At 44.5% G+C, this 27,515-nt stretch overlaps 1 protein-coding gene and 1 pseudogene across 1 annotated transcript in view; one reads left to right on the top strand and one right to left on the bottom strand.

Moving 5' to 3' along the window:
- mRpL39 (mitochondrial ribosomal protein L39) overlaps positions 1–27,515 on the top strand; it is a 36,945-nt gene that overhangs the window by 711 nt on the left and 8,719 nt on the right. The window contains exons 2-6 of the mRNA XM_075878140.1: positions 545–754; positions 982–1,121; positions 1,306–1,405; positions 4,238–4,299; positions 16,570–16,682. Of these exons, the coding sequence (XP_075734255.1) occupies positions 545–754; positions 982–1,121; positions 1,306–1,405; positions 4,238–4,299; positions 16,570–16,682 (625 nt within the window). The remainder of the gene's footprint in view (positions 1–544; positions 755–981; positions 1,122–1,305; positions 1,406–4,237; positions 4,300–16,569; positions 16,683–27,515) is intronic.
- LOC142776910 (protein GVQW3-like) lies at positions 19,235–19,961 on the bottom strand (annotated as a pseudogene).

The raw sequence follows: 27,515 nt of genomic DNA, 5'->3' as shown, positions 1-27,515 counted from the left end.
TTGGTGGTTTCTTCAAAATTCCAGTATGATAAATGTTATGTTTTAGTTCAAGAAGTTATTTGCGCTAAAACTGGCGCAGACAGTACCGTTAAAATTGTCACATCTACCGGACAATTCACTGAGGTTGAAAGCTTTTTTTTTAGCTTATCATGACAGCACTTGTGGCCCCGCTTTGCTGTTTTGTAGTATTTCACCTGACACAAATTGTTATATATTTTTTATTGAGGTGTTCTGTAACGTGTGGCTCTTATGCTCGTTTTCTTTTGGTTTGTGTAGTTTGTTCCTTTCAGAGACAGTGCAGAAATAGCACAAACCATCTGCGCCCTTGTGGTGCTTGTTATATTGTTGTTACTTGTATCTTGTTTGTATCAAATGTAGTGCTGTCATTGAAAAGATGAGCTACAATTAACCCACCACTACCTTCTGACCACGTCTCGCTTTGCTGTTTTTGTAGTATTTTACCTGGCACAAATCGTTATATTTTGTTTATTGAGGTGGTCTATAATGTGTGGCTCTTATGCTCGTTTTCTTTTGGTTTGTCTAGTTTGTTCCTCTTCAGTTGTCCCCAATGAATTGCGGCTCACAAATGAGGCACTCAGGAAGAAGCGGGACGCTTTGTTCACAGCTGAGAAGGAACGCCAAGCAGCGCTCATCACGCGTGTGGAGAAAATTGAAGTGCGATACTTGGGTCCAATGGAGGATTGCACCCTGATTATGAACAAAGGAATCTCTACACCACATGACTGTGCTAGACGTGAGTACAGTTTAGAAGATGTGGTGCCTTTATAAGCGTTGGTTCACTAGAAATTTCCGAGTGTGCACTTTGACATTTGCTTCTATTTGGATAAAATTAGTAAAAGGCCCAACAGTATAGTATAAAATATTTTGCATATTTTCATGTGCTGTTCTGGCATCTCTCCCTGTATCCACTCAAGATAGTGAGTGAGTGCTAATTATGCGTTCATGTTTGGAATGTTGCAGACATACATGAAAGCCTGGTGCAGAGAGCAGCCATTGCAGAGGTCGATGGAGAACCATGGGATATGAGTAGACCACTTTTACAGGATTGCCAGCTTAGACTAAATTTCTACAAAGATCCCAACCCCTACTTTGCAAACAAGGTGTAGCCAGCACTGGCTTTTTCATCCTGCTCTGCTCGTTTGCATTGTGAATGTTTTACATCTTGCCCTTCTGTTATCCATATTGTTACTAGCTTTGCTGTCCACCTGGTCAGTATGGACAGGTTAAAATTGCAGGAGCACAGGAAATTTGACTATTATAAAATTCTGCTTTGCTTTGTTCCAGGCTTTTTGGCGAACTGGCAGTTTCCTTCTTGGTTACATAGTAGACCGTGCTTTCAAGGACCAATTTTATGTTCAACTGCACAGTTGGCCACAACCCCAAGGTCAGTATCTAGCTATGTTGTTTAAAAATGAGAGAATAAATAAATTGTAGCACTGAGGTACCATTTGCACATTTAGACTACGTAGTTTAGAGTGGAGTCTCAGTAACTTGTGTACACTTAGCGGAATCTTAATTTTACTTTCTGCTAAGCATTCACTGATTTATTTTATTGACTTTTGTTCCATTATCTAAAAGTGCCTTGAGTAAGCTGTAAGTCAAGCCGTGCAATTTATTCAGACAATTGCAGAACAAGCAAAACCAGATTATAAGCAACAGCGAAATATTTCAGATGCAACTGGCAAGTAAACGGAAGAAGCAAATGCAAAATAAATGATCATAGTGAGATGTCACACTGCTAGCGAAGATTCAGTGAAATATTTTGCTAGTAGTTATGCATTGTGAGCTTCTGATTTGTATCCTTTAAAAGACCATTAAAAAAAGCAGTGTTAGACTTGACCTGTAGTTGTAGCTTACCAAGTAACGTGTCACATTGCGAAGCTTGAAGAAGCAGGTTCATTTACTGGCCATGGGGGTTGCCTCTTGACGGAAGCAAAATGCAAGAACACCTTTGTACTTGCATTTAAATGCGTGGTAAAGACTCTCAGCTGGTCATAATTTAAATTAATCCAGACTACTCTACTACAGCATGCCTCATATTCATATCATATGGTTTTGGCATGTAAAACCCTAGTATTTATGAATTGTTAAAAGAATAGGAGAGCTGTCGTCAAGCCGTTTGCCATGTAGCAACTATCAGCAGAGAGGTATCATTTAGATTCATAGCTTCGCATTGTTTTCATGCAGTTCTGGTTCTGTATGTTTCATACAAGTTCACTGTGGCTTGCTATGCATCAAGGGTTATAGCCAGCAATGGAGCATGAGGCACTCTGTAACTCTAGGTTGATCTTGTGTCAGTTGAGATTAGCGTAACCAAAGTTGTGTCCATATGTTGCCATTGATGACTTATTTTTGGGCATAAAAAAAAGTAAACATTCTAAAAAAATTAAAGGGGTCGGTTGTGACTTAGCTGAAGTTTATCCAAATATGTTTCATACAAGCAGCATGACCATCCTTAATGTCCTCCCTCGCCTGGCAGTCTTTTGATTTGCTGACAGTAGTTGTGCACCATCCATCTTCAAGGACGAGGAATATTCCTTGAGGCTCAAGCCAAGGCATTGAACCATTTGGCTGATGCATTTTTTGCCACAGCTTTCAACAGAATCTCATAAATGATTCCAGTAATGCACATCTCGAAGATCATTCATTCTCTGGCCTCATACTAGCAATTGCAACCCGGAAAGTTTACGAGGGAGGTGGTAAAAGAAAAAAACAACAATACAGATTGATGGTATCTATGAAGAAATCTGAAAGCACCCTTTATCCTTGCATGGCATAGTGGGTGGGGTATACTTCCCTATGGATAGCTTAACTATTATCAGCTACAATAATATTCAACTCATAATAATTCTATGGACAGTCACCAACATATTTAATCAGATGGAACCAATTTTGTAGATAACTGATGGTGACCTCAAGCATCACAATACAGTTTATATCTTGGTACTTTACTGAAAAATAAAATTATAAGTTTATAAAATGTTTTTCAGACTTTTAAAAGGATGCAGTTGAATTTTCATGCTGTTTCAAAATATTAATACAAGTACTCAGAAATAATTTTTGTGGTACAGTAAATTTTACATCACTTCACAGATAGGTTCGGAACAATTTTCAAGTGCTGTCATTCCCTGCACAGTGCTGCAGCCAATCGGAGAGTAGCGGTACAACGCCATCTAGAATATCCTCACTCAACTGCAGTTTCTATGTTATTCTATAAAAGAGCGCCGTCTATTGTACTGTTCGGAAGAAACTGCCTTCCTTTCTTTCTTGTCTCTTCTTCTCTTGGTTACGCATGACGCATGGCAAGGTTAGACTAAGAGGAGCTTCGCCCCTAAAAAATTCATACATGCCTATATAGTCAGGTGTGACTTCAATAGTCTCAGGAATTTTCTCTTCAAAGGCAGATGCGCACAAGCCTGCACTGTGAGTGCGCACTCTGCAGTTTCTGTTTCTGTTTATTGCTTTCAAAAACGTTACAAGATCAACAAGTATACAGGTGAGGGTCCCAAAATGAAAAAAAAAAAAAAAAACTGTAGTGGGACCCTTGGTTAACTATACATTTATAGAGGGTAATAACTGACACAGCAAGTGAACAGAATATTTTGGGAAAAAAAAATATATTACATAAAATGCTTACAGTTACAATAGTGGAACATGAAAAAGCACAGCAAGAAAAAAACTAAAGGTGCAAGTAAAAAAAAAAAAAAAAACCTGACTCAAATTGTAAGCTGGACGCCGAGTAAACCCACTCTGCCTCAGGGAGTATTGCCGAGTGGATGATCAGGACCTCTCCGGCCTTCTTAAATTGTCCCCGGCTATAGTGACATTGATTGTGCAACATACCAAAACTGTGTACTACCTCCTCACCTGCCTTGCAGTGTTCAGGTTTCCGCACTTGCTGGTGTAAATAGAGAAATTTCCCTTCTGAAGTGCATTGTCCTCATTGGGTGGAACTGACATAATGCTGGCAGCACGGGATATCACATGCCTTTTGCTGCTTTGCTTAGCAGTGAAATTTTAGCCGTTCTTTGTTACCCCATATGACTCTCTAATAAGAGTTTCTGTAGAACCAAGTGCACACTGATGCAGTATTTTGATCCACATAATTGTCGCAGCAGATGATTGTATCACCTCCGTGTCATAAATACTTTGATGGGTGTCTACCATACTTTCCTCACTAACATAAGTATTTATTTAATTTTATTTTCATGTGAAGTACGATCTGGGAGCTTTGTGTACAATGTGGACCTTGGCATAGAAAACTGGGAACCTCGTCGGGTATGTCATTTTTGTATTTTATGTTCAATTCTAACAGACTTTCTCCTTTACTTCTGGCAGCATTTATTTTGCTATATAATAGAACTGTTTATTTATCTTTTGATCTCTTTCAAACATATGCTCTTGCATGCAGAGTGGGTTGATAGAGTTCATCTGTGCAAGATTGCTTACATGCTTTATAAGTGGAAGCTAAGCATCATATTTTGAAAAAAATGTAAGTTTGTTTTACCATACAACTGCATAGGTATAAATGATTAGTCAGGACAGCAGCATAAAATCTCCCATAACAGCAAGTTGACTGGTCCTACCTCCCGCTAATTTTTAAACCAAAGTGACGGCGTGAAATAGTTATAGCTTTCCACACACACACACACGCACGCGCACACACACACACGCACGCGCACACACACGCACGCACACGCACGCGCGCACACACACACACACACACACGCACGCACGCACGCGCACACACACACACACACACACACACACACACACACACACACACACTAAAAGAATACAAAAAAAATGCGAAAATTTTGTCATTTGAAAAAGCTAATGCAAAAGTAAAAAGGCTGTGGGGGAAGAAAAAACAGCATAAAAACCGTTTACTGTAATGCATTCTTTGACAAATGCCTTAGTTTAAAAATTGTTAAATTGCCCCGCTGCGGTGGTTTAGTGGCTATGGTACTCGGCTGCTGACCCGCAGGTCTCAGGATTGAATCCCGGCTGCGGCAGCTGCATTTTCGATGAAGGTGGAAATGCTGTAAGCCCTTGTGCTCAGTTTGGGCGTACGTTAAAGAACCCCAGTTGGTCGAAATTTCCGGAGCCCTCCACTATGATGTCTCTTATAATCATTTGGTGGTTTTGGGACGTTAAACCCCACATATCAATCATTTCTCAAAAGTGCCTCATCATCCTTGGCGAGTCACGTGGGCTGACATCACGTGGTGTTGCCAGTGATAATGATGCGCCTTTTTACAATAGCAGGCCCACATATGAAAAAATCGGCCAGCGAGCCTTTGACATCTTACCCCCCATTGAAACAACTTTGATTGCACACTGTGCTCTGATTTATCTGCTCTCATCTTAATATTAGGATTCCATTAATTAAGTTTAATTTTACGTTGCTTTGCTCTTAAGTTTATTTTGCGTAGATCTGCACGGGCAGCACATGACACCATGTAAAAAAAAATGCTCTTCTTGCATCTGTACTTAGAATAGATTCTGTGTGGGTAGCCAAGGTCAGTGATGGTTAAGTTACGGTTGTGAAGGTTGCACGATGCTAAATTAACGTGAAAGAACCTCAGGTGGCTGAAATTTCCGGAGCTCTTTACTACAGCGTTTCTCATTATCATATGGTGGTTTTGGGACATTAAACCCCACATATCAATCAATCAATCATCAATCAAAAATTGTTAAATTGTGTTTGTTCAGTGTTGTTGGAAGGTAGTAAGAAATTGTATGTATGAAACAACGAAAAGCGAGGAGACAAACACATACCTGCCAAGTCTCACTCACGGATTTTAACCGTTTCTTCGGTTTGTACGTTTGTCACGAAAATATCCCGGAAATAGAAATTTTTGTGCGTGATCTGGCTGCATTGATAAACATGCAGGTCAGTCCTTTCCAGGCTTTTTGCAAACCCACTGCATGCTATTGTAAACGAATGTAGGGGGCATTCATCTAAACGTGCAGTAGTCTCAGTGATGCGAAACTGTGGCAGATATGAATTCGTTAAATTCCCCCGCAAAATTCCACTGTGTCTATTGGGCCAAAATTCGAATGTTCTGAACCCTTTTCCAAAACGCGGCGTGTGATGTGACTTTCTCTACTGAAACCATCGAACGAAGGCAGAACAAGAGCAGCGTGCTCAAAGGTTCAGAAGTACGCATGTGGCCAGGGCACACATTGCCTTCTACAGTGCATGTGGCTGTTGCTACAATCACTGTGGATGAAACCGCGGTCGTTCTTGACACGACCATGTATGGCGACGACGTTACTGACAGTATTCTGAAAGTGTGCGTGCGTCCAAGGATCGACCAGTCAAAGCAACTCTTCTTTCCGCAAACTCTGTGGACAATACCGCGGCAGATGTGATCATAGATAGCATAAAATGACTTTGAAGGCACATGCTCAGCCAACGCTCGTGGATTGAAAATGTAACTACAGTTTCCTGCAACTGCCACACACAGAACCGCGGTTGCATGATAGCAATCTACGAGCTCCAAAGGCACGTGGCTAACGCAGCGGTATATTAAAGGCAGTAAATACATAAAAAAAGCGTTTTGGTGTATCTGTCCAAAGAATCTATTATCGAGTAAAGCCAAAGCTCTGACATGCGCTTTCACGGCAGCCAGCTTCGCCGTCTCGTCTGTTCACGTGTATCCCAGGAAAACGTACGTAAGTTGTTTTGCCGGTATTAAATTTTGCTAGTTGTTTTGATGACGCGAAATTTCGGGAGTATTTGCGCTTCCTTTCAAGATTCTTGTCTTGATGGGAAACCTACCTCGTGTGTTCCATCACTCCAAGCCATATAAGACCGCAACGCTGCTGTTGGCACTTGCGATTAGGACCCCCCCCCCCTCCTTCTTGTTTTTGCGTGATGTCTTTTTTGTTTTTTTTTTGGTGCTAAAGAAGGGAATATAATCGTGTGCGTCAATTTCCCTCCCCCCCCCCCCTCGTTGTGGAAATCTTCCAGATTCAGAATCCTTGAACTTCGCAGGTATGCAAGCAGGCACGAACTCACAACTGAGTTCGCACCTGTTTGCCTTCTTGCTTTTTGATTTTTCTTCTATTGTGTGCGTGCCGAAATGTTTGCAAGAATTTCCTCAAACCAACTTGCCCAACTTTCCATACTGTTACAGTCATGGTGGTCTAGTGGCTGTGGTGCTTGACTGCTGACCCAAAGATCATGGGATCGAATCCCTGCCACAGCGGCCACATTTTCAATGGAGGCGAAAATGCTGGCTTCTGTACTTAAATTTAAATGCACGTTAAAGGAGCACAGGGGGTCAAAAATCTCTGAAGTCCTCCACTACAGCATCCCTCGTAATCATAGCAAGGTTTTGGGATGTTTAAAAAACTCGCAACTGAGTTCGCACCTGTTTGTCTTGTCATCTTTAGTTTTTTCGTCTATTGTGTATGTGCCAAAATGTTTCCAACCATGGCTGGTAATGCAAAAGATGAAAGCTCATCAAAGTCAAGCAATCAATCACATCATTTTTACTTCAAGTGTAGGGCATGAAAAGAAAAAAAAAAGCTTAACAGAGCTTGACTAGGCTTTCAAGCCTTATGAAGCAACACGATGACGAGTTCACATAATCACTAATTAGAATAAGCCAAGATGCATAATTTTGGCAAGCATATGCGGAAAGACAAAAGAAAGAGGCAGTACTAAAATTTCTATTAGGAACACAATAGAACCAAGTGAAAATAATACAGGCTGCAAGAAAGTATAAAATACTATTTGTGTTTATGGAATAGGATAGTAAGAAGGCAAAACACAACTTAGTAGTACACCAAATAAAAGATCACAGAGAAAAACAGCTGGAAAAATAGTGAAAACGTATGAAACTATAAATTTAGAAAAAATGCATTCATGTCAACATTGCGGGATGATGTAATGGCAAAGCTGTTTTGTGTATTGAAAATAGGGAAGCCTGAATCTCAGCATTTAGGCATCGTAATCAGTGCAACACTATTTTATTGTTTAGTCTTGTGCGATGTGTAGAGTACATGGTAGTATTATAGCATATACAGTACTCGCATATTCAAACACATCATCCAATTTTTTAGTATAATGACTGGTATGCACAATTGCTTGAGATAATCATAGCATGTAGTAGTGAATGTGGTTTCTTAACATAATGTTTGCTCACACCTAGGCATTGAGTTGAAATCATGCCGATATAACTCGCACTAAAAATGGTGGAAACGAAAGTATGTGTCTCACATAGCCTTAAATTTTCCCATTCGATCCTCAAGTACTGTACATAATGCAGTACCAGTAAGAGCAGAAATATTTATTTTATGCTTGTAGTACACCTATAAACCCAAATTATTGCAGGAAGTCTTATCAACTTATGACATCAGAGTGATGCAGTTGCAGTTTTCTTGCATTATGTGCAAAGCACCATGACCAATTGCTAGCAAATGTTTAAGCGCCGCAAGATCTGCAGTGTTCTTTGCAAGATTAATCACAAATAAAAAAATGTATAAGTTATCTGTTGTGGAGAGTTGTGGCTATTGTGTGTGCCTGTGCCTTTCAAGTCTCACTTTTTACTGCTGCTTCCTTTGCTTCAAAGAGGACTAATGCAAAAATGTCCTAATTTCATTCTTTTACATGTCGATGCTACCTACATAATTGACGAGAGACACTGCTCTTAAAGGTTTTTTTATTTATTTACCGATTTTGATGGAACTTGGTGAGTTTATTTATACCTGTATGCTGATTTCAAATATGCGATTGTTTTTCTTGTATCTTTAAAATACAATACATTTCATGTGCCTTATGGGGATCAAGATTTTTGTGAAAATGAAAAAGCTTCAAAGTAAATTCGTATACGACGATAATCTGGAATCAAAGCTGATTGCAGTGCATCAAAAATAGATATTCTAAATCAATTTGAACGAAAGTTATGGTACGATGCACATTTGTGAGGGAGTCAATTTCAAGCTGGGTTTTCACTGACAAATGTTCAACATATCATAAGTTTTCTTCTATAGGGTTTAGCGCATCCATTTTTGTTGCACTACAATCAGCAATGATTCCAGATAAATGTGATGTGCTAATTTGCTTTGTATATTTGTAAGTTTAAGAGAGAACTAGCTCACCAAAAGGCTCATGAAATATTGTGTATTATATAAAATATACATTATATCAGAAGAATAATTGCATATATGAAACAAGCGCGCAAATACTAATAAACTCACAAATTTTCATCAATATTGATAGATAAGAAATTTTTTCAAATTGTTATGGTACTTCTGCGACGGTGTTTTGGACCATACAGGGTTACTGAATGTCTCGGCCAACTCAATTACGAGGTTGTCCCCCACAGTATCACGAACTTTCAACCGCGCCGATCGCAACCTGACGCGCCTCAGGCTGCTTCATGCGCGTTAACGAATTGAAACGGTGTATTTTGTTGTTGTTGTTACTGCTGTAACGTAATTTATTGCTTGTTCTTTGTTGCGAAATTTTGTACTTTCATCTTCTGTTAAAGCATCGGGACGATGCCTTTTTCAGAGGGGGGCAACGCCACGTTCCTTTCCTCAGGTTTTGTTATCGCCCCGTTACACTATGTTCAGCGCAATCCGCGCCTACGGTGTTGGAGAAGCTTTGAGGCTGTAGTAAATCGTTTTGTTAAGATCACGCCCACCTCGTGAATCTTTCAGATTATTCTGGAACGTACGTAGCCGTTAGCGATAATGCTAGAATGTTCGATGGCAAGTGTATAAATGCCGACATGCTTCGCCGCTTGTCAGTTGATCGACAACCGACGCTCTGTTCGCCGCTATCAGTGCCAGTGTCTTACTTTCCTTTTGCATGGCCACAAGTTCGGCCCGAACAAACAGTTTCTTCTTCGATGTGGAGTCTACTCCCTTTGTTCACATCACGACCCTGTGACAGTATTGTAAATACACCAGTATTTTGTCGTCTCCCCGTAACATCTTTGGTGGAGGTGCTGGTACACCCAACGCACACCACGGAACTTGGCAGTAGGCGTCTTCTTAGACAATCCATCATGTTGACAGGCACTTCCATCGACCTACTCCCAGCTATGCCAAGTGAACCCAGCCACATCGCTGTGACCCATCTGCGGGACCCTGGCACTTTTTGCGGCACTGATAAAGTGCAAGTGGCTGGCCGACTACAAGTGGGCCAGCAGGACAACCGTTGAACACAGCTCTGATGCTGGCAAATGTAAGCTACTACCTTAGGGGAATGGCCAGTGTGGTTCGACACGCACAAGGAGGAGCTTACCACTTGGGATGTGTGCAAACAAAAAAATGAAAGACCTCTTCAGAAAGCCCATTGCACGCCAATGAGTAGCCCAGAAAGAACTCTCGTGCCATGCACAAACCTCGACGGAGCCGTACTTGGTGTGCATCTAAGATGGGCTGGCAAGTTGACGATCACATGCCCGAAGCTGACGAAGTCAGCCACATTCTTAAAAGCATCGCTCAGTATGCCTTCCGCTTGCTAGTTTACAAGGACTGCTCCACCATTGATGACATCATCAGGGAGTGGCAACGCTTCGAAAAAGCAAAAAGCGGCTGAGTTATGCAGCAATTTGCCTGGCTTCTTACACCCCCGCCATGTCGTTGGTGCGAAGACGTCCAGCTCCAGCCACGCAGTACCGAAAACTTTTTATTTTATTTATTTATTCAATACTGCCAGCCACCCTTTGGCAGCCAGGGCAGGAGTGGTACAGTGCAGAGTTTGAACACAAAGTTTACACGCGACCAGTAACACGGGCCGCGGTACACAGAGAAGCAATAATGCAGTAAGCTTACCAGTAACATTGTCACGACAGTAGTAAGACAGTAGTAAACTTCCTGCGCCTTTTGTGGCGAAAGATCGAGGCAGCATTCCCATCTGCTTTGCTGGCATGTCTTTACGGGGAGGCCGCTCAACGGTGTCATTGATTCAGGCTGTCGTGCGCGAGGAAATGGCGAACGCAAGTATTCAGCCCTTATGTGCTCAAGTCGTCCCGTGGTTAGCCTTGTTCCATCTTACTGCCCACCACCGGCCTCTCCTCGATACCGTGATTCAAACTAGTGGCGTACGCAGGATGTCGGGTCGATATGCTTCAGGATTAATGTAGTAGGCCACAGTTCGCGCCATTGTCGCTACCATAGGCCATCGTCTCCTTGTGCACCGTACCATGCCGAGGACACTCAATCTTCACCGTATCGCGCCAGCGAGCAACCCCCGTACCTTGCCGAGATTACTCTGTCTTCACCTTATCACGCCCGCCGGGATTTGGCGAACCCTAATGCTTGAACCTCAGGCCCACATTACAACTGCTCGCCGTCCCCACAAAATCAGCAATGTTCTTGGTCTCCTCTGCCCCGTTACTCACCTTCGTTGTACCCTCGTCATCCCTCCTCGGGAAACTGACAGTGCAGCTCTCGGAGGTGATGCTTCATTGGCCTGCCAACCCGAAAATCCTCTGTTGATACTGGCTACTTGACAAAAAATTTTGGTTGTGGAAGTAGATGCCATGCATGTTAATCGACACTAGAGCCCAATTATTCGTCATGAGTGCCTACCTTTGTCGTCACCTCCACAAGGTCCTTACGCTCGCTTCATCACCTGTTCGTGTTGCCGATGGCACTACTACTTGCATTCTTGGAATGTACACTGCGCATGTGAGCTTCGCTGACCTCAAGATCTTAGTTCTCTTTGCCGTTCTGGACGACTGCCCTCATGACCTCATCCACTGCCATCACTTTCTGAGCACGCATTCTGCACTAATTGACTGTTTTTTTTTTTTGGTCTTAAATTTAGAGCTTCCTGATACGCCTGACCTCACTGTCACGTCGCCACCATGTTTATGCGTGGTGCAGTTCGTTCGCTTGCGCCCAGGCATGGCAACATACATTTCGTTTACCCCGGAACCTCCAGTATGTGATGGCGCCTACCTGCTTACCGCTTCATTGGACATTCTTCTGATGCACCGTGTAGCTCTACATCACTCACTGGTGACTGTTTCTACAAACCACGCATGCCTCCCTGTTCTGAACTTAGGACGTTGTGAAGAATTGCTTCCCGAAGGTATGACCCTGGGCATTAAATCACCTCTAGATGCACACGACCGTGTTGATCTAACCATCGATGCATCGGAGCCGTCATCAGGCCGCCCTGCTGGTAGTGCAACACCTGATGGCCACTTTGTTGATATGATTGCCCTAGACCTTTCACCTTCCCCAAGCCAAGACCTATGCCTTTTGTTGGCATCATACCACGATGTTTTTGATTTCGCCTCATCCCAACTTGGCCAAACATCTCTGGTAACACATTGTATTCATACCGGGGACTCATGACCCATTCATTGATGTCGTTACCATGTCTCTACTATTGAGCGCTAAATCATACAAATGGAAGTCAACAAGATGCTTGCTAAAGACATCATCAAAACCATCTTTGAGTCTTTGGGCGTCACTTCTCGTTGTTGTAAAGAAAATAAAGACAACACCTGGTAGTTCTGTGTTGACTATCCGCACCTCAACAAGGTCACCAAGAAAAGCATCTACCCTTTGCCGTGAATAGACGATGCTTTTGATTCTCTTCATAGCACGCAGTACTTTTCATCTATAGACCTTCGCACAGGCTATTGGCAAATCGTTGAAAACGATTGGGAGAAGACCGCCTTTATCACACCCGTTGGGCTCTACCAGTTCTATCAGGTCATGCCCTCTGGCCTGTGCAACGTGTCAGCAACATTTAAGCATGTAACAGACTCTTTACTACGGGTTTTTAAGTGGTCCACATGCCTCTGCTACCTCGACGATATCGTCGTCTTTTCACCTATGTTCACAAGTCACCTGCAACACTTGTCGACTATAATGTAGGTGTTTTGCAACGCAGGTCTTCAGCTCAACTCTTCAAAATGCCACTTTGGCCTCTGAGAGATAACCGTCCTTGGCCATCTTGTTGACGCTGCGGGTGTATGACCGGACCCAGAAAAAATATGTGCCATTACAAACATCCCCACTCCACGATCTTCTAAGGACGTTCGCTCTTTTTTTTTTGTTTATGCTCATTTTCTCCACTTTGTAAAAGATTTTGCAGTCGTTGCACAGCCCCTCACATGCCTTCTTCAAAAAAATGTGCCCTGCTCCTGACCAAGCATCGGCCTTTTTTCACCTCGTCGACTTACTGACATCGCCCCCTGTGTCTGCCCATTTCGACAACTCGGCACCCACCGAAGTACGAACCGATGCCAGTGGTCATGGCATCAGTGCTGTTCTCAGCCAATACCAACGTGATCAGGATTGTGTTATTTCATACGCTAGCTGCCTTCTTTCCACCACTGAACGAGATTATTCGATTACATAGAGAGAGTTCCTAGCTCTAGTTAAAACCATCGTGAAATTTCGCCCATATCTACGGCAGATTTTTCACTGTTGTCAGTGCTCCCCACGCCCTCTGCTGGCTGTCTTCTTTTAAGGATCTTACTGGTCGCCTTATCCGTTGGGCATTACGGCTTTATAAACATTCACTGTGGTCTACAAATCTGGCCGCTTGCACCAGGACGCCGACAGACCTATCCCGTTATCTTGTAGACCCACCAGAACCTTTGGCGATGGTTACCATTCTTTCGGTGCTCGCAATAACTGACCTGTTCATTTTCGCTGAGCAACGCCGTGACCCAGCTGTCCGCAAGATCAACGACCACCTCAACTCAACAGCTCTTAATTCATCCTTTCCTCTCTTCATGGTACGCAATGGCACCTTGCTTCACCGCAGTTTGCTACCTGACGGTCCTGACCTATTGCTTGCCATTACAGCGCACCTTCGTTCGAATATCCTGGCCCAGCTTCACGATGTGCCAACAGCGGGGCACCTCGGTGTTTCCCGCGCCTATGATCATGCACACCGTCGGTTCTACTGACCAGGAAGGTATAAGTCAATCTGCCATTATGTGACCTCGTGCGACCTTTGTCAGCACTGAAGAAGTCAACACACCCACCTGCTGGCCGTCTTCAATCACTCAATGTCCCCTATGAGCCATTTCATCGTGTTGGCCTGGACTAGCTTCGTCCGTTCCCTATGTCTGGCCCGAGAAATTGTTGGATCGCTGTTGCCACCCACTATGCCACGCGATTGGCAATTACTCCCACACTTCCAACCAGTTGCCCAACCTACATAGCAGAAAACGTCATACTTCAGCACGGCGAAACCTTGCCAGCTCTTAACTAACCATAGCAGACAGTTTCTTTCCATGGTCATTAATGACATCCTGACGTCTTTCTCGACCGAGCATAAGCTAATGGGCTACCATCCACGCATGAATGGCTTGACCGAGTGGATGAACTGAACGATTATCAACATGCTGGCAATGTACGTGTCAGCCGACCACTAAGATTGGGATTCTGGATTGCCTTTTGTCTCATTTCTGTATAATGCGCCCCAGCACAAGACGGCTGGTTATTCGCCTTTCTTTCTCTTATTCGGCCGAAATCCAACATTGTCTATGGACACAATGCCTCCTCTGTTCATGTAAATATTTTAAATACATGAATTTTTTGTCCTCACCTCGTAACAATATCCTTAACCCCGGTTTGTTCTCTGATCCACTCTGCTCTCTTTTCGTCTCTTATGGTTACTCTTATCGTTTTCCTTTCCATCAGTCGCAGTGTCGTCCTTAATTTAAGCTGAACTCTCATTGTAAGCCTACAGGTTTCTGCTCCGTAGGTAGGTACCAGGAAGATGCAGCTGTAGTATACCTTCCTCTTGAGGGCTAGTGGTGGATTATCATTCATCATTTGAGAATGCTTGCCGAATGTGATCCATCCCATTCTTATTCTTCTAGTTATTTCACTCTCATAGTTCGGCTCAGTGGCTACTACCTGCCCTTATGTAGACATATTCTTTTACTACTTCCAACGACTCTCCACTTATTACTAAGCGCTGTTTTCTGACAAGACTGTTGCACATTACTTTAGCTTTATGCATAAAAATTTTCAGGTCTACTCTTCTGCTTTCTGTGTCCAGTTCTGTAATCATGAGCTGTAATTCATCGCCTGCGTTGCTCATCAAAGCAATGTCAGGTTGCTAAGGTACTGTTCATTAACTCATATCCCTAACCCTTCCCAATCTAGGGCCCTGAAAACCTGTAAAGCTGAAGTGAATAGCATAGGAGAGATCATGTCTCCGTGCCTTACAGCCTTCTTTATTGGGATTCTGCCACTTTCTTTATGGAGAGCTATGGTGACTGTGGATCTGCTGTAGATTTATTCCAGCATGTTTATGTAGGGTTCATAGATGCGCTGATTCTGTAGTGCCTGCAGCACTTCTCATGTCTTCACTGAGTCAAACGCCTTCTTGTAATCTATGAAGGCTATGTATAGGGGTTGGTTGTATTTCGCGAATTTCTCTATTACCTGATTGATATAATGAATATGGTCTATTGCTTGGTCCTTTGGTTGATTGAACTCTAATGTCCCCTTAATTCTATCAGCTATTATTTTTGTAGTTTGTAGAGAACAAACAGTAAGCTGATCAGCCTGTAATTTTTCAAGTCTTTGATGTCTCCTTTCTTATGGATTTAGATGATGTTGTCGTTCTTCCAAGATTCTGTTACCCTTCCCGTCAAAAGACAGTTCGTATATAAGGTGGCCAGTTTTTATATTATATACAATTTCTACGCCGTCCTTCATCAGGTCCGCTGTTACGTTATCCTCACCAGCAGCTTTGCCTCTTTGCATTCCTTCCTTCCCCTTCATTACTGGTAGGATGTCGAATTCCCCTTGGCTATTATTGCTTCTTACGATATCATCCTGATTGTTTTGGATTCTGTACAGCTCTTTGTAGAACTCCTCCGCCACCTCAACTATCCTATCCAGATTGGTTATGACATTGCCTTCCTTGTTCCTCAATGCATACATCCGAGTTTTGCCTATGCACAAGTATGCCTTTTCATCTTTAAAGCTTCTTCTGCTTTTTATAACATGCTCCATCCTCTCCATGTGATAGCTTCTTATTTCGGCTACCTTGCGCCTCTTAATATTGAAAGCTCCATTAGCTCTATTTTGTCTGTTGCATTTCAGGCCTTTTATGGTTTGTTGTCTCTTAATAATATTTTTCGTCTCCTGGGATAGTTTGCCAGTGTCCTGTCTAGTGACTGTACCTCCGACTTCTCTTGCACACTCTTTGATGATCCTAGTCAGGTTATCATTCATTGTGTCAATGCTAACGTCAGTTACCTCGTTCAGAGCTGCGAATCTATTCTGAAGTGAAACTCTAAATTTCTATAATTTCCTTCTCAATGCTAGCTCATTAATTGGCTTCTTGTGTATGAGTTTATGCTTTTACTTTTTTAGGTCTGGGTGAGTTCGAGCTCTTACCACTCTATGGTCATTGCATCGGATCTTGCCAACTACTGCTACATCCTGTACAAAGCTCGGGTGTTTCAAGCATTTACAGTTGTTGCCAGTGCACTGTTTTGACATTAAAACATGTCGATTCCAAAACTGGTTTGAAGTGCAGATATCTTTTGGAGTTGCTTTTGACAGCAAACACCCATTGCTTTCCAGGATGAGATGGACGTTCTATCAGGGATGGGCAGAAGACTTGCAACAAAGCCCCACCATTTTGAACGACTTGACGTGGATGCTTCAGTGGCACTCCGAATGTTTGAAGACAACAAGTGAGTGCCATTGCACTTCACATTTGCCAACTTGGGTCTTGCGCAGCGGAGCAGTGGGTGATTTTTTTTCATTATTTCTGGGGCAATTTCTTTTAATGCAATAGTGTTAGAATGGCCATGACACGGTCACTCCACTATTTGTGGTATTCAACGAAAAAAATAGGTATAAAAAATGTGCATGTATATATGTGTGTGTGCGTACATGTGTGTACACACACACGTAAAATGTACTGCACAAAAATATATCAGTACAACAAAAGGCCCAGAAATAAACTCCACCCACTGTTGGCGACTGCCATTTTGAAATTACTTGTGTGGACTCGTGGGCTGCATGGAATGTAGCTGCCGTCTTCGACCAAAGTTTAATCCCCAAATGCAGAGATGTTACTTGACTCGTACTTGACTCGTTCTTGACTCAAGACAGTCTTGTCGCTTGTCATGAATCATTCTCGAACTTGCGTACGACTTGAAGGTGACTTGGCTCGGTCGAAGTCGGGACAAGTTTCAAGTCAGCTGCGGGGCTAGCTTGAAAGCGATTTCATGCGTTATTCCAACATGGCCACCTCTTGAATGGATGTCGCGCGAAGGGTGGCTGCTTTTGAGTTTGCTTGCCTCACCATAGGCGTGGCATATTCTGAGACGCACTGCCTGCTGAAGATTCCTCGACCCGCTTTATGTGACCGAGAAAATCCGATGGAGTTGTACGACGAGCAACAATTCTACGCTCGGTACAGATTCACGAAGAACGCCGTCCGGCAACTGTTGGCTATGTTGCCGCTCCATGAAAGTGGGAACAACCGAAGATAGCCTGTGCCTCCAGTGTTACAGCTATTGATGGCGCTCAGGTTTTACGGCGCTGGCACGTTCCAAACAGTCACCGGGAATCTCGTCGGCATTCCGTAGTCGACAGTGTGCCGTGCATTCGGAAACGTTATGCTACTCATTGCAAAGCACCTGTACACAATGCTAGTGCACTTAGCACAGCCGGCGGCACTTCCTATAGTTATGCGCGACTTTTATGAAGTGGCTCAGTTCCCTGGCGTTACAGGATAAGTCAACTGCACACTCGTGCGTATCAACAGCCCCAGTGGTGACGACGCCGAAGTGTTTCGTTACCGCAAAGGCTATTTCTGTTTCTATAAAACATGGCAACATTTTCCGTCTCTTTCGGAACAAAATTGCCTCGGCGCTGTGTCTGTGTGCCATGTCTCTTCCTTTCGTCCCATCTAGGGTGCTGTTTCTCGCTCAGAAATGCATGGCTTGCAGCACAACGCTACGAAAAATTCCACACACAAAAAAAGAGGTGCCCCTATCACGGGTTTCCTGATCATGTACCGCCCCCTTCACTATCATGCACCGAGACATTGCTGCACCCTGAGAGACAAAATTCTGCTGAGGGAAATGTCCTGACCCCGCTTTTTTTTCTTGTTTACCAAACTCAATAAAAGGATACGAATCACTTTTGTACCCAGAACTTGTTTTTTTATTTTTTATATATAACTGCGACCTAGCCCGCTACAAGCATGTCCACAAGCGAACAGAAAGGCGATCGTGTTACTTCATGAGCTAGGTCAGCACAAATACAGGCCGTGGCGTTTGATTGAAAAAAAAAAAAAGACTACGAAAGAACCCAACGCAATGCTTGTTTCGCCTCCAAAGAAGCAAGCGTGGAGAAATGTGCCGCATTTGGGTGGCCACTAAAACCACCAAGCAATGGATGCTTTACAGAAGCAACACTGCGCATCGCTGCGGCGGCAGGCACCACGTGGCGCTTATTAGCCGTAAAATGGCAAAAATATGCTTGTGGAACTTCGTTTTTATAGTTATTTTAAAATGTACGGTCTTTTTTTGCTGTAACACGTGCCTTACGCGAACAACTTCATTATTAACTTCGTTAGCAGGCGAGCAGCGTGTTTCTGCTTTGAAGCTCGTTCTTGACTTGACCAAGCAAGATAGCCTGAGCATCTATGAAATGCGAAGGCTGACGGCGTTTTGAAGTCTGCTGCTTGCTTTACGTCGGCTTACTGAAGTCAAGTCGAAGGCGCAAGCCGAGTAACATCTCTGCATCGGGGGTTAGCCTCTACAAGTTATTCAATGTTAATGCCAAGCTGAACATATCTGAAAGAGCTCGATTGCTTGCGCACCTGACCAGGGAATTTCGTGTACTGCTTCTATGAGGTCTGTTAGAAAAGTGTCCGACCTTTGGTTGGAAGAAAAAAAAAAAACTGGCATAATTGGAGCGTTGAAACCCTTGGGACTCCACATACTTCTCTCAGCAGTGCTGCCATTGTTCAAAGCATCTGAGAAGGCCTCTTCCAGAATGGAGTTTAGCTCAGCTGTTGTTTTAGCCATAATGCCTTCTCTTGTCTGAAATTCCTCACCTTTCAATGTCCTCTGCAGTTTGGGAAACAGCCAGAAGTCGCAGGGGGCCAATCAGGAGAATAAGGAACCTGTTAAACTACAGGAGTCTGATGTTTCGTCAAAAAAGTCTGAACCAAGTGTGAGGAATCTGCAGGAGCATTGTTTAGATGGATGCGCCAGTTTCCTGTTGATCACAACTCAGGTCTCTTGCACTGCACAGCATCATGTAGCCGACAAAGGACATCTTTGTAGTACTCTTTGATGATTGTTTGATCCTGTGGTGTGTACTCAGGGTGTACCACACCGCAGGAGTGAGAGAAAGCACTCGACATCACTTTGATGTTGAAGCGCACGTTGCAGGCCTTCTTTGGTCTTGGTGATGTGGAATGCTTCCACTGTGATGACTGGGGTTTGGTTTCCGGGCAATACCTGTGCACCCAACACTTGTCACCAGTGATAATAGTATTCGTGAAGTTAGGGTCACTGCTTGTGAAGTCCAGCATGTCTTGTGAGTCTTCAACACGAAGTTGTTCTTGCTCTACTGTGAGCAGTTCTGGCACGAATTTTGCTGCAACTTTTTTCATGGCCAGATCTTCAGTCATAATGGAATGTGCAGAGAAGGTGTTGATGCCTACCCTTTTCGCAATTTTCGGGATAGTCACACGATGGTCCTGCATCAACAGTGTTCACTTCGGCAATGACCTGGTCATTTCAGTATGTTGATGGCTGACCGGAGCATGACTTGCTCTCCACCGATATGCGGCCGTCTTTAAACCGATTGTACCACTCCTTAATCTGTGTGCTGCTCATAGTGTCGTCATCGAAAGCTGTCTTGAGCTTCCCAATGGTTTTCACTTGGCTGTCGTTCAGTTTCTGGCAACATTTGATGCAGTAGCGCTGCTCCAGTCGCTCCGTCATTTCATCCTCACAGCGACAGATGCAGCGACGGATTCAATAGCATCCTCACAGCGACGGATGCTATTGTCAGATGAGAAAAAATTCACGCATGTGCACGAATGTTCAAGGTCGGCTGATGCAAGCGCGCCTGTTTCAAATCCATCAAGTGCTTGCAAAAAAAAAATAAGGTCGGATACTTTTCTAACAGACTTCGTACATCTTTGCATGCTTTGCCTTGCTTTTATAGCGTACAGTAAAAGCTCGTTAATTTCGAGCTCGAAGGGAACTGCAAGGTTGTTCGAATTAAGCAGAGTTGTAATCATCAGGCACGCACTAGAATGAATGGACGTCACACCCCACTGCGCGGGCAAAACTCAAAATAGGAATTCCTGGACTCATTATCATGAACTAGGTGCTGCCACACCTTTGTGGTAGGTTATTTTGTAAATTAAGTTCAAGGAGTTATAACAGCGAGCAGAATTAGTTGATCTGTCAACACGTCAAAAACAAGCACTAAAATGCGTTCATGTGAGCAGTAAGCATTAAGTTGAAATATATGAAACTATTTATGCTTCAAAACACGTTTATTTACTGCCCCACCGCGGTGGTCTAGTGGGTAAGGTACTCGGCTGCTGACCCGCAGGTTGTGGGAACGAATCCCGGCTTGAGTGGCTGCATTTTAGATGGAGGTGAAAATGCTGTAAGCCCGTGTGCTCAGATTTGGGTGCACGTTAAAAAACCCCAGGTGGTCCAAATTTCTGGAGCCCTCTATTACGGCGTCTCTCATAATCATATGGTGGCTTTGGGACGCTATACCCAACATATCAATATTATCACTTTTATTAAATGGCTCAGTTAATGTAGTCAAATTTGAAGGTAATCAGTAATTTCCATTTGCGTGCGTTTCTTCTGACACGACTCCACGAGCATCGTTTGCAGCTTGCCCAAGAGCTCCAGGGCAGCCTCTGAATAGTCATATTCTGAGAAATGCGCTACTCTTTTATTGTTTTTCATCTCTATTAGATTTACTTTGGCTTGTTATCGCAACACTTTGTGATCACTGAGGGCGGACATGTGTAAGGAGTGATGAAAACTAGGGACTCTAAGTTTGAATTGACCGTGAGGAATATACAGGGGTACGCCGGTACCCGGGTGTCAGTTCGAATGAACTGTAAGTTAAACCAATCAATCAATCAAAAATGTTTATTTATTGCAAAATATATAAATGCATTGGGGTTAGTATATACAGGAGAAGGTCCCAGAGTGTAAAGCTGAAAGGGGACTTCCTGTAAGAAATATGCATGTTGATAAGTACAATAAAATGGCAACTAAAGAGTGGCAACTGTGGCTAAAGTCAAATTGACAGAGTTTGAATTAACGAGCTTCTACTTTATCTTATGCTTGTGATTTAATTTGCATCTTCTGCGCTAATGAATATCTTAGGGTTGTTATGACCGCCATCGATAGGCGCCATGCTGTCGCTGAGAAGCGTAGCCGGGCAGCGTTCCCACACCTGGAACCGCAGTTTTCTTGGAAACAGCGTCGAGAGCGGACGGGGGAGCGGCGCTCTTTTAATCCTCAAACAAGTCGCCGACTCGCCGAATGCCTATGCCCGCCAGGTATTGTCCCGGCTAGCCGGCGGATGAGACGTCAGGTCGCCACGAAGCTGTAAGCCGTTCCAGAGGGGACAACAAAGACAGCGTATTCCTTTGAAGAAACGGCGACCGCCGCCTCAAAGTGACCTGCTAATTGAGCGGACAGATTGGCGGACCGTTTGATGTCTGCTGTCCGAAGCTTGGGACCCCTCGACCAGCGACATACACGATGAGCAAGAGCCTCTCTGGCGCCACCTTTAAGTGCAGTGATCTTGACTCGAAATTGGATGTTCACGTGCGCCGTGCCTGCTCGTACCTTTCACCTGTTGTGTGTGTGTGATTGGTGTTCCCCGCAAGAAGGAGGAGCCCGAGAGGGCTTATAAGGACGCCGCCGAGTGCGGGGCGTTGCTCTGAACTGTGTAACGGTTTAACCACCACGCTCGTGGTTTGTGAACTCTTAACCTCATGCTGTAAATATTTGTAAATAGTGCCATAAACCTTGTTTGTTTTTTCGTATCCCCATCTTGTAAGCGGTCGTTTCCTCAACCCGAAGCTACACCACGCTACCAACAGCACCCCGGGATCACAACAACTGGTGATCAGCGGTGGGATCACGACAACTGGTTGGCAGCGGTGGGATACGACGCAGCACCCCGAGTTACCACAACTGGTGATCAACGGTGGGATCGCACAACTGGTTGGCAGCGGAGGGATTCGAAGCTACAAGTGACAACAACAGTCGGCCCAGGAGAAGCAGCTGGCTCGAGACATGGATCACGTATGGGTGAGTGCTTGGCTTTTCCTTTGAGTGAACCAGGTTCTAAAAGAGGGTTAAATTTTAGAACTGGTAGTTAACTTTACCGAAAGACTCAGTTTCGCCGTTTCGGGAAGTTATTTTTGGAAGTAGCGAGCACTCAGTACGATCATGGACTTACGGGAGCTGCAGAAGTCAGACTTGTTGCTGTTGTGTGAGGAATTGGGGATCGATACAAAGGGTTTGGCACGAAAACCCATAATCATTCAAGCGATTAATGAGTTGGGGGCTGATGATGAGGAACTAAGTGAAGAATGGGACCTCATCATCGAAAGGAAACTAAGAGCAGCTCAGATGGAAGGAAAGAGTGAACACGAAAGAGAAGGCCTCAAGAGAAAGTTTTTCGAACAAGACTATGAGTTGCGTATGAGAATGGGACCCCAGCGAGGAGTACTTCTCGAAAAGGAGGCAGAGTTCGAGATGTCTAGGTACATGCAGCCATATGAGGTATCATGGGATATGGGCCTGTATCTCAGACTCTTTGAACGAAAGTGTAGTCAACTTAAGTGTGAGCGAGACACCTGGTCTCAGAAGCTACGCACGGTTCTGCCCTGCGAGGCAGCGGATGTTGTTGCGCGACTCAGTGAGCAGCACGCGAACAACTATGATGTTATTAAAGCAGAGCTAATCAGGAGATTTGTAAACTCTGTTAGCAAAAAGAAAGAAAGACTCGCAGCGGAGTCTGAAAGCGAGGCGCGTCGCAAAGCGCCAGAAGTTGAGGCGCCTCATAAAGCGCGACAGGAACAGATCGCGCCAGAGAAGGGCCCGCATATTCTCGAATGCATTCATGTAAATGATGTAGAGAACGAGGCCGTGGCCGGTCTGGAGGTGGGGACGATGTCGAAAGACGCTCCTTGCGTGGATGAAGAGGGTGCCAGCAGCCCTAATGGGCCCAGTAAGAGGCTGGAAACCTTCTTCGTGCCTCAGGGGGACCTTTCGACATTGGCAAATTTAGGCATGGTTAGCGCAGTGGCTGATGAGAGCAAGAGCGCCACGCTTCAGCAGTGCAGCGATAATACCGAGCTGGTTTGCAAACATCGCAGAAAAAGGAAGAAGCGGAGGCGTTCGTCACTGCGCAGGCCTAGGTCGGGCCCCACTCAGTCGCAAGAAAGACGAAAGGGTAGGCCACTAATCCGTTTAGGGAAACGTCAATGGGGCTGTTCATGGAGGCACAAGCGGCGAGTCAGGTGTGGAGGGAGAAAGGGAGGTGCGTCACCCCAACGAAGCGCGCGGTTCAGCTCAACGACTTCGGAAAAGCGGCCTTGCCCGAAGGGTCAAAGTCGAAAGGGCAGAGAGGCTAAATACCGCGCAGGGTTGAATACAAAGAGAAAATGGCACAGGCTCCCTCCGAGCTACTGGCGTCACTTTCAAATTCCTACGGGGAATAAGCCGAAGTGTAAAATGAGGTGTGACGGAAGTGCACTACTTAGAGTTTGTGCATTTTGTAGCCTCTGGCGTGCTCGAAAACCGCCGGGACCGCGACCCCATCGTGTACGGTTAAAAGAACCATGAGAAAAGGGGGCGGTCAATATGAGTAACTTTTGCACAGGTGGAATAATTATGACTACTCAGTATTGCATTGGAGATGCAGATTTCAACTAGTTTAAATTTGGTAAGTTACGTGATGCGGTGGAAAACTTTCAGAAGGAAAACCGCCGAGCCAAAGGCTGAAAGTCAGCATCGAATTAGTTTAACCACCAATGCGAAAATTTGCGTAAGGTAAAAACAGAGAAAATGTGTCAATTTTCTAGTTTTTTTTAAGGTTTAATGTTATATCGTATGCCTTCACTGTCAAGTGGATTTGGAGTGAACGAGCATTTGAAGGAAGATGTTAACATAGACCAAGTGATTTCGTAAAATGATTAAATTTGGCGTGACACAGTGGAGTTGTCATTGCGCGCATTGCGAATTGAAGGTCATTGGGGCCGGATTTTAGCATAAAACCTGTGCATTATTAGGAGTATAGCACCTAGGATTATTTTTGTGTTGTACACAGAGTGTTACAACGTAACTGTGAGGGATTATGGTTTGGTTAATAGTACCATGTAATTTGCAACGCTGTAAAAATGAGAGTAATTGAAACGCTCAGGAGAGCCCAGTGGTTTTTTTACTACTCAGAAGTGTTCGCATAAGCAGTAACTTTGACCAAATGAACCTTCTAGAAAGCAGTGTAATCTCCTCAGTTTTGTTGGTGTTTTCTTTAATGAATGATTGATCGAGTGACCATGAACAGATCATCGGGCTTTCCCGAACCATTGAGGTAGACCGTTAGGTCACAGTTTCGGTTAAGCTTTCGGGAGGCTGGTGAGCTTCATGTCTCAGTGGTAGACAATTATGGGCGGCCGTAAACAAAGACGGACGTTCGGACAAAAGTAGCGCTCACTGAATCCGAGTTCCTGACTGATGCTCTCAGCGGGACAGAACCGATGAAAGTAGTCGGCGATTAAAAGGAGGAGGCAGCCTTCTTAAGTGAAGAGGCAATACCGATCGTCATCCGGTTTTGAAAGCTTCTGTTGACTACCGAGAATTAAAGGTTCGGTGTTATGCGAGAGATCGAGGCCTAGGTGCCGTTCTATGTCAGGACGACAGTGGTAACAAGCAAAGCTGTGCTTTACTTGAGCTAGAAATTGGGCTCTCGTGCGATAACGTACTGCGCTTCAGGAAAGGAGTGCGCTTACCTTGTGTAGGCCATTTCTAAGTTGCAGCGTTATCTCGGAGGTGCTAAATTTAAAGTAGATACAGACCAGTGTCTCCTTACTTGGCTGCAAACCGTGACATCAAGGAACAGTCGCCTTGCGAGGCGGAGCTTGATTCTTCAAAAATATCATTTTGACATTAAGTAAAAAAAAAAGGGCAAATTGAATGGTAACGCTGACGCGCTCAGCCGCTCTTTCTAAACCATTCTGGGATGCTCTTTATGTATCAAAATTGATATTTTAGTTTTTTTTTGTCGTGCACCTTATTATGTAAATTTGTAAGGTAGCACGTTTGGTTTCTCAGCGCAAGTGAGTCCTGAGAGTTTTGAGTGTGAGCTTTTTATTAAAGCTAGCAATGAAAAATTGGTTTGTCATCCCTCTTTTGGCTTGGTTTGTTCGAAGGGGGCCGAGTGCTTGCTTGTGCATGTGGTCCAGTTTCAGAAACGGTGTCGAAGATTCGACATTTACTCAGACCATGCCACAAGCGAAGGCCAGTTCTTGGGATTCGACTACGGACCCTTTCGTCGTCCCTGCGAGCAGCAGTGTTGACCGCTGCCCTCCGTGACTCATCTGGCGAGGGGGAAGCTGTTATGACCGCCATCGATAGGCGCCATGCTGTCGCTGAGAAGCGTAGTCGGGCAGCGTTCCCACACCTGGAACCGCAGTTTTCTTGGAAACAGCGTCGAGAGCGGACGGGGGAGCGGCGCTCTTTTAATCCTCAAACAAGTCGCCGACTCGCCGAATGCCTATGCCCGCCAGGTATTGTCGCGGCTAGCCGGCGGATGAGACGTCAGGTCGCCACGAAGCTGTAAGCCGTTCCAGAGGGGACAACAAAGACAGCGTATTCCTTTGAAGAAACGGCGACCGCCGCCTCAAAGTGACCTGCTAATTGAGCGGACAGATTGGCGGACCGTTTGATGTCTGCTGTCCGAAGCTTGGGACCCCTCGACCAGCGACATACACGACGAGCAAGAGCCTCTCTGGCGCCACCTTTAAGTGCAGTGATCTTGACTCGAAATTGGATGTTCACGTGCGCCGTGCCTGCTCGTACCTTTCACCTGTTGTGTGTGTGTGATTGGTGTTCCCCGCAAGAAGGAGGAGCCCGAGAGGGCTTATAAGGACGCCGCCGAGTGCGGGGCGTTGCTCTGAACTGTGTAACGGTTTAACCACCACGCTCGTGGTTTGTGAACTCTTAACCTCATGCTGTAAATATTTGTAAATAGTGCCATAAACCTTGTTTGTTTTTTCGTATCCCCATCTTGTAAGCGGTCGTTTCCTCAACCCGAAGCTACACCACGCTACCAACAGCACCCCGGGATCACAACAACTGGTGATCAGCGGTGGGATCACGACAGGGTATCTTCGGGAAAGCGCACCGGTGCACACCAACCGTCTTCGGTAACCAGGGCGCATCCTGTTGGGGCACTTTTTTTTTTTTTTTTTTGCTCTGAGGTGCTCCGAAAAAATCAGCGGAGCGACGCTGTGCAGTTTTAGCATTCGTTGCGTGCCGCGCGCGTAGTAGACGATCAGCAGACGACGCGCAACGGCTGGTATTCCATTTGCCCCTCCACAGAACCGGGGCGTTCTGCCCCTTTTTTGTTTTGAGGAAATTCTAGACTGCTCTGCGACTGCTCCGGGGCACAGTTCCTGAAGATGCTATTACTTTTGTTAACCCCTCTGTGATTTGTTGTCCGGCACCTTCTAACAATGCAGCAACATGGCTGAAGTGGTCCATTGTTGGGCACCATATGCTGCGAAAATATAGCTAAAAGGCCTGAGCACAATATGAACTGCATGAATAAACATCCAATGCTTTTTTCTTTCGTACTGATCAGAACTGGAGATTTTTTTTTTTTTGCTGAAATGTTGGTAAAAGTTTTGGACTGCAAAAGGTTAATGTGTCTTCATTTCTGTATCTTTGTGTATGCACTTACTGTACTGCCCCTCTTGCACAGCGGACCACGAGGACTTTGTTAGATACTTATAAATAAAAAATAAGTAACTAGTGTCAAGTGGAGAAAAGAAAAATGTGCTGGGAGACATATGGTGCACAGATTTTAGTAAAGGTTAAGCTGATTTTTTTGTGCTGCATATACAGTTGCACATCTACTAATTACAACCCGAAGGGACCAACGAAATTGGTCTAATTAAGCAAGAACAAGAAGAACACTTCAAAAAGTTAATTAGAGCGCGAAAACTTGACACGATCACTCACACACGCACACACCCATGCGTCAAACACACAGCGCTGTGTGTTTGATGCATGGGTGTGTGCGTGTGTGAGTGATCGTGTCAAGTTCTCGCGTTCTAATTAACTTTTTGAAATGATCTACCAACTAGCCCAACAACAAGTTCTCTTAGAAGAACACTCTTCTGATTAATTTGGTTGTAGTATTTGCCCCATTGTTATACTTCCCCCACATGAACATGTGCCCGCGTTCTATAGGATCAAAGTAGAAAATCAACATAG

Source organism: Rhipicephalus microplus, chromosome X, assembly GCF_043290135.1.
Source record: "Rhipicephalus microplus isolate Deutch F79 chromosome X, USDA_Rmic, whole genome shotgun sequence".
NCBI classification, from domain to species: domain Eukaryota; kingdom Metazoa; phylum Arthropoda; class Arachnida; order Ixodida; family Ixodidae; genus Rhipicephalus; species Rhipicephalus microplus.
This window is presented reverse-complemented; position numbering and strand designations above follow the sequence as displayed.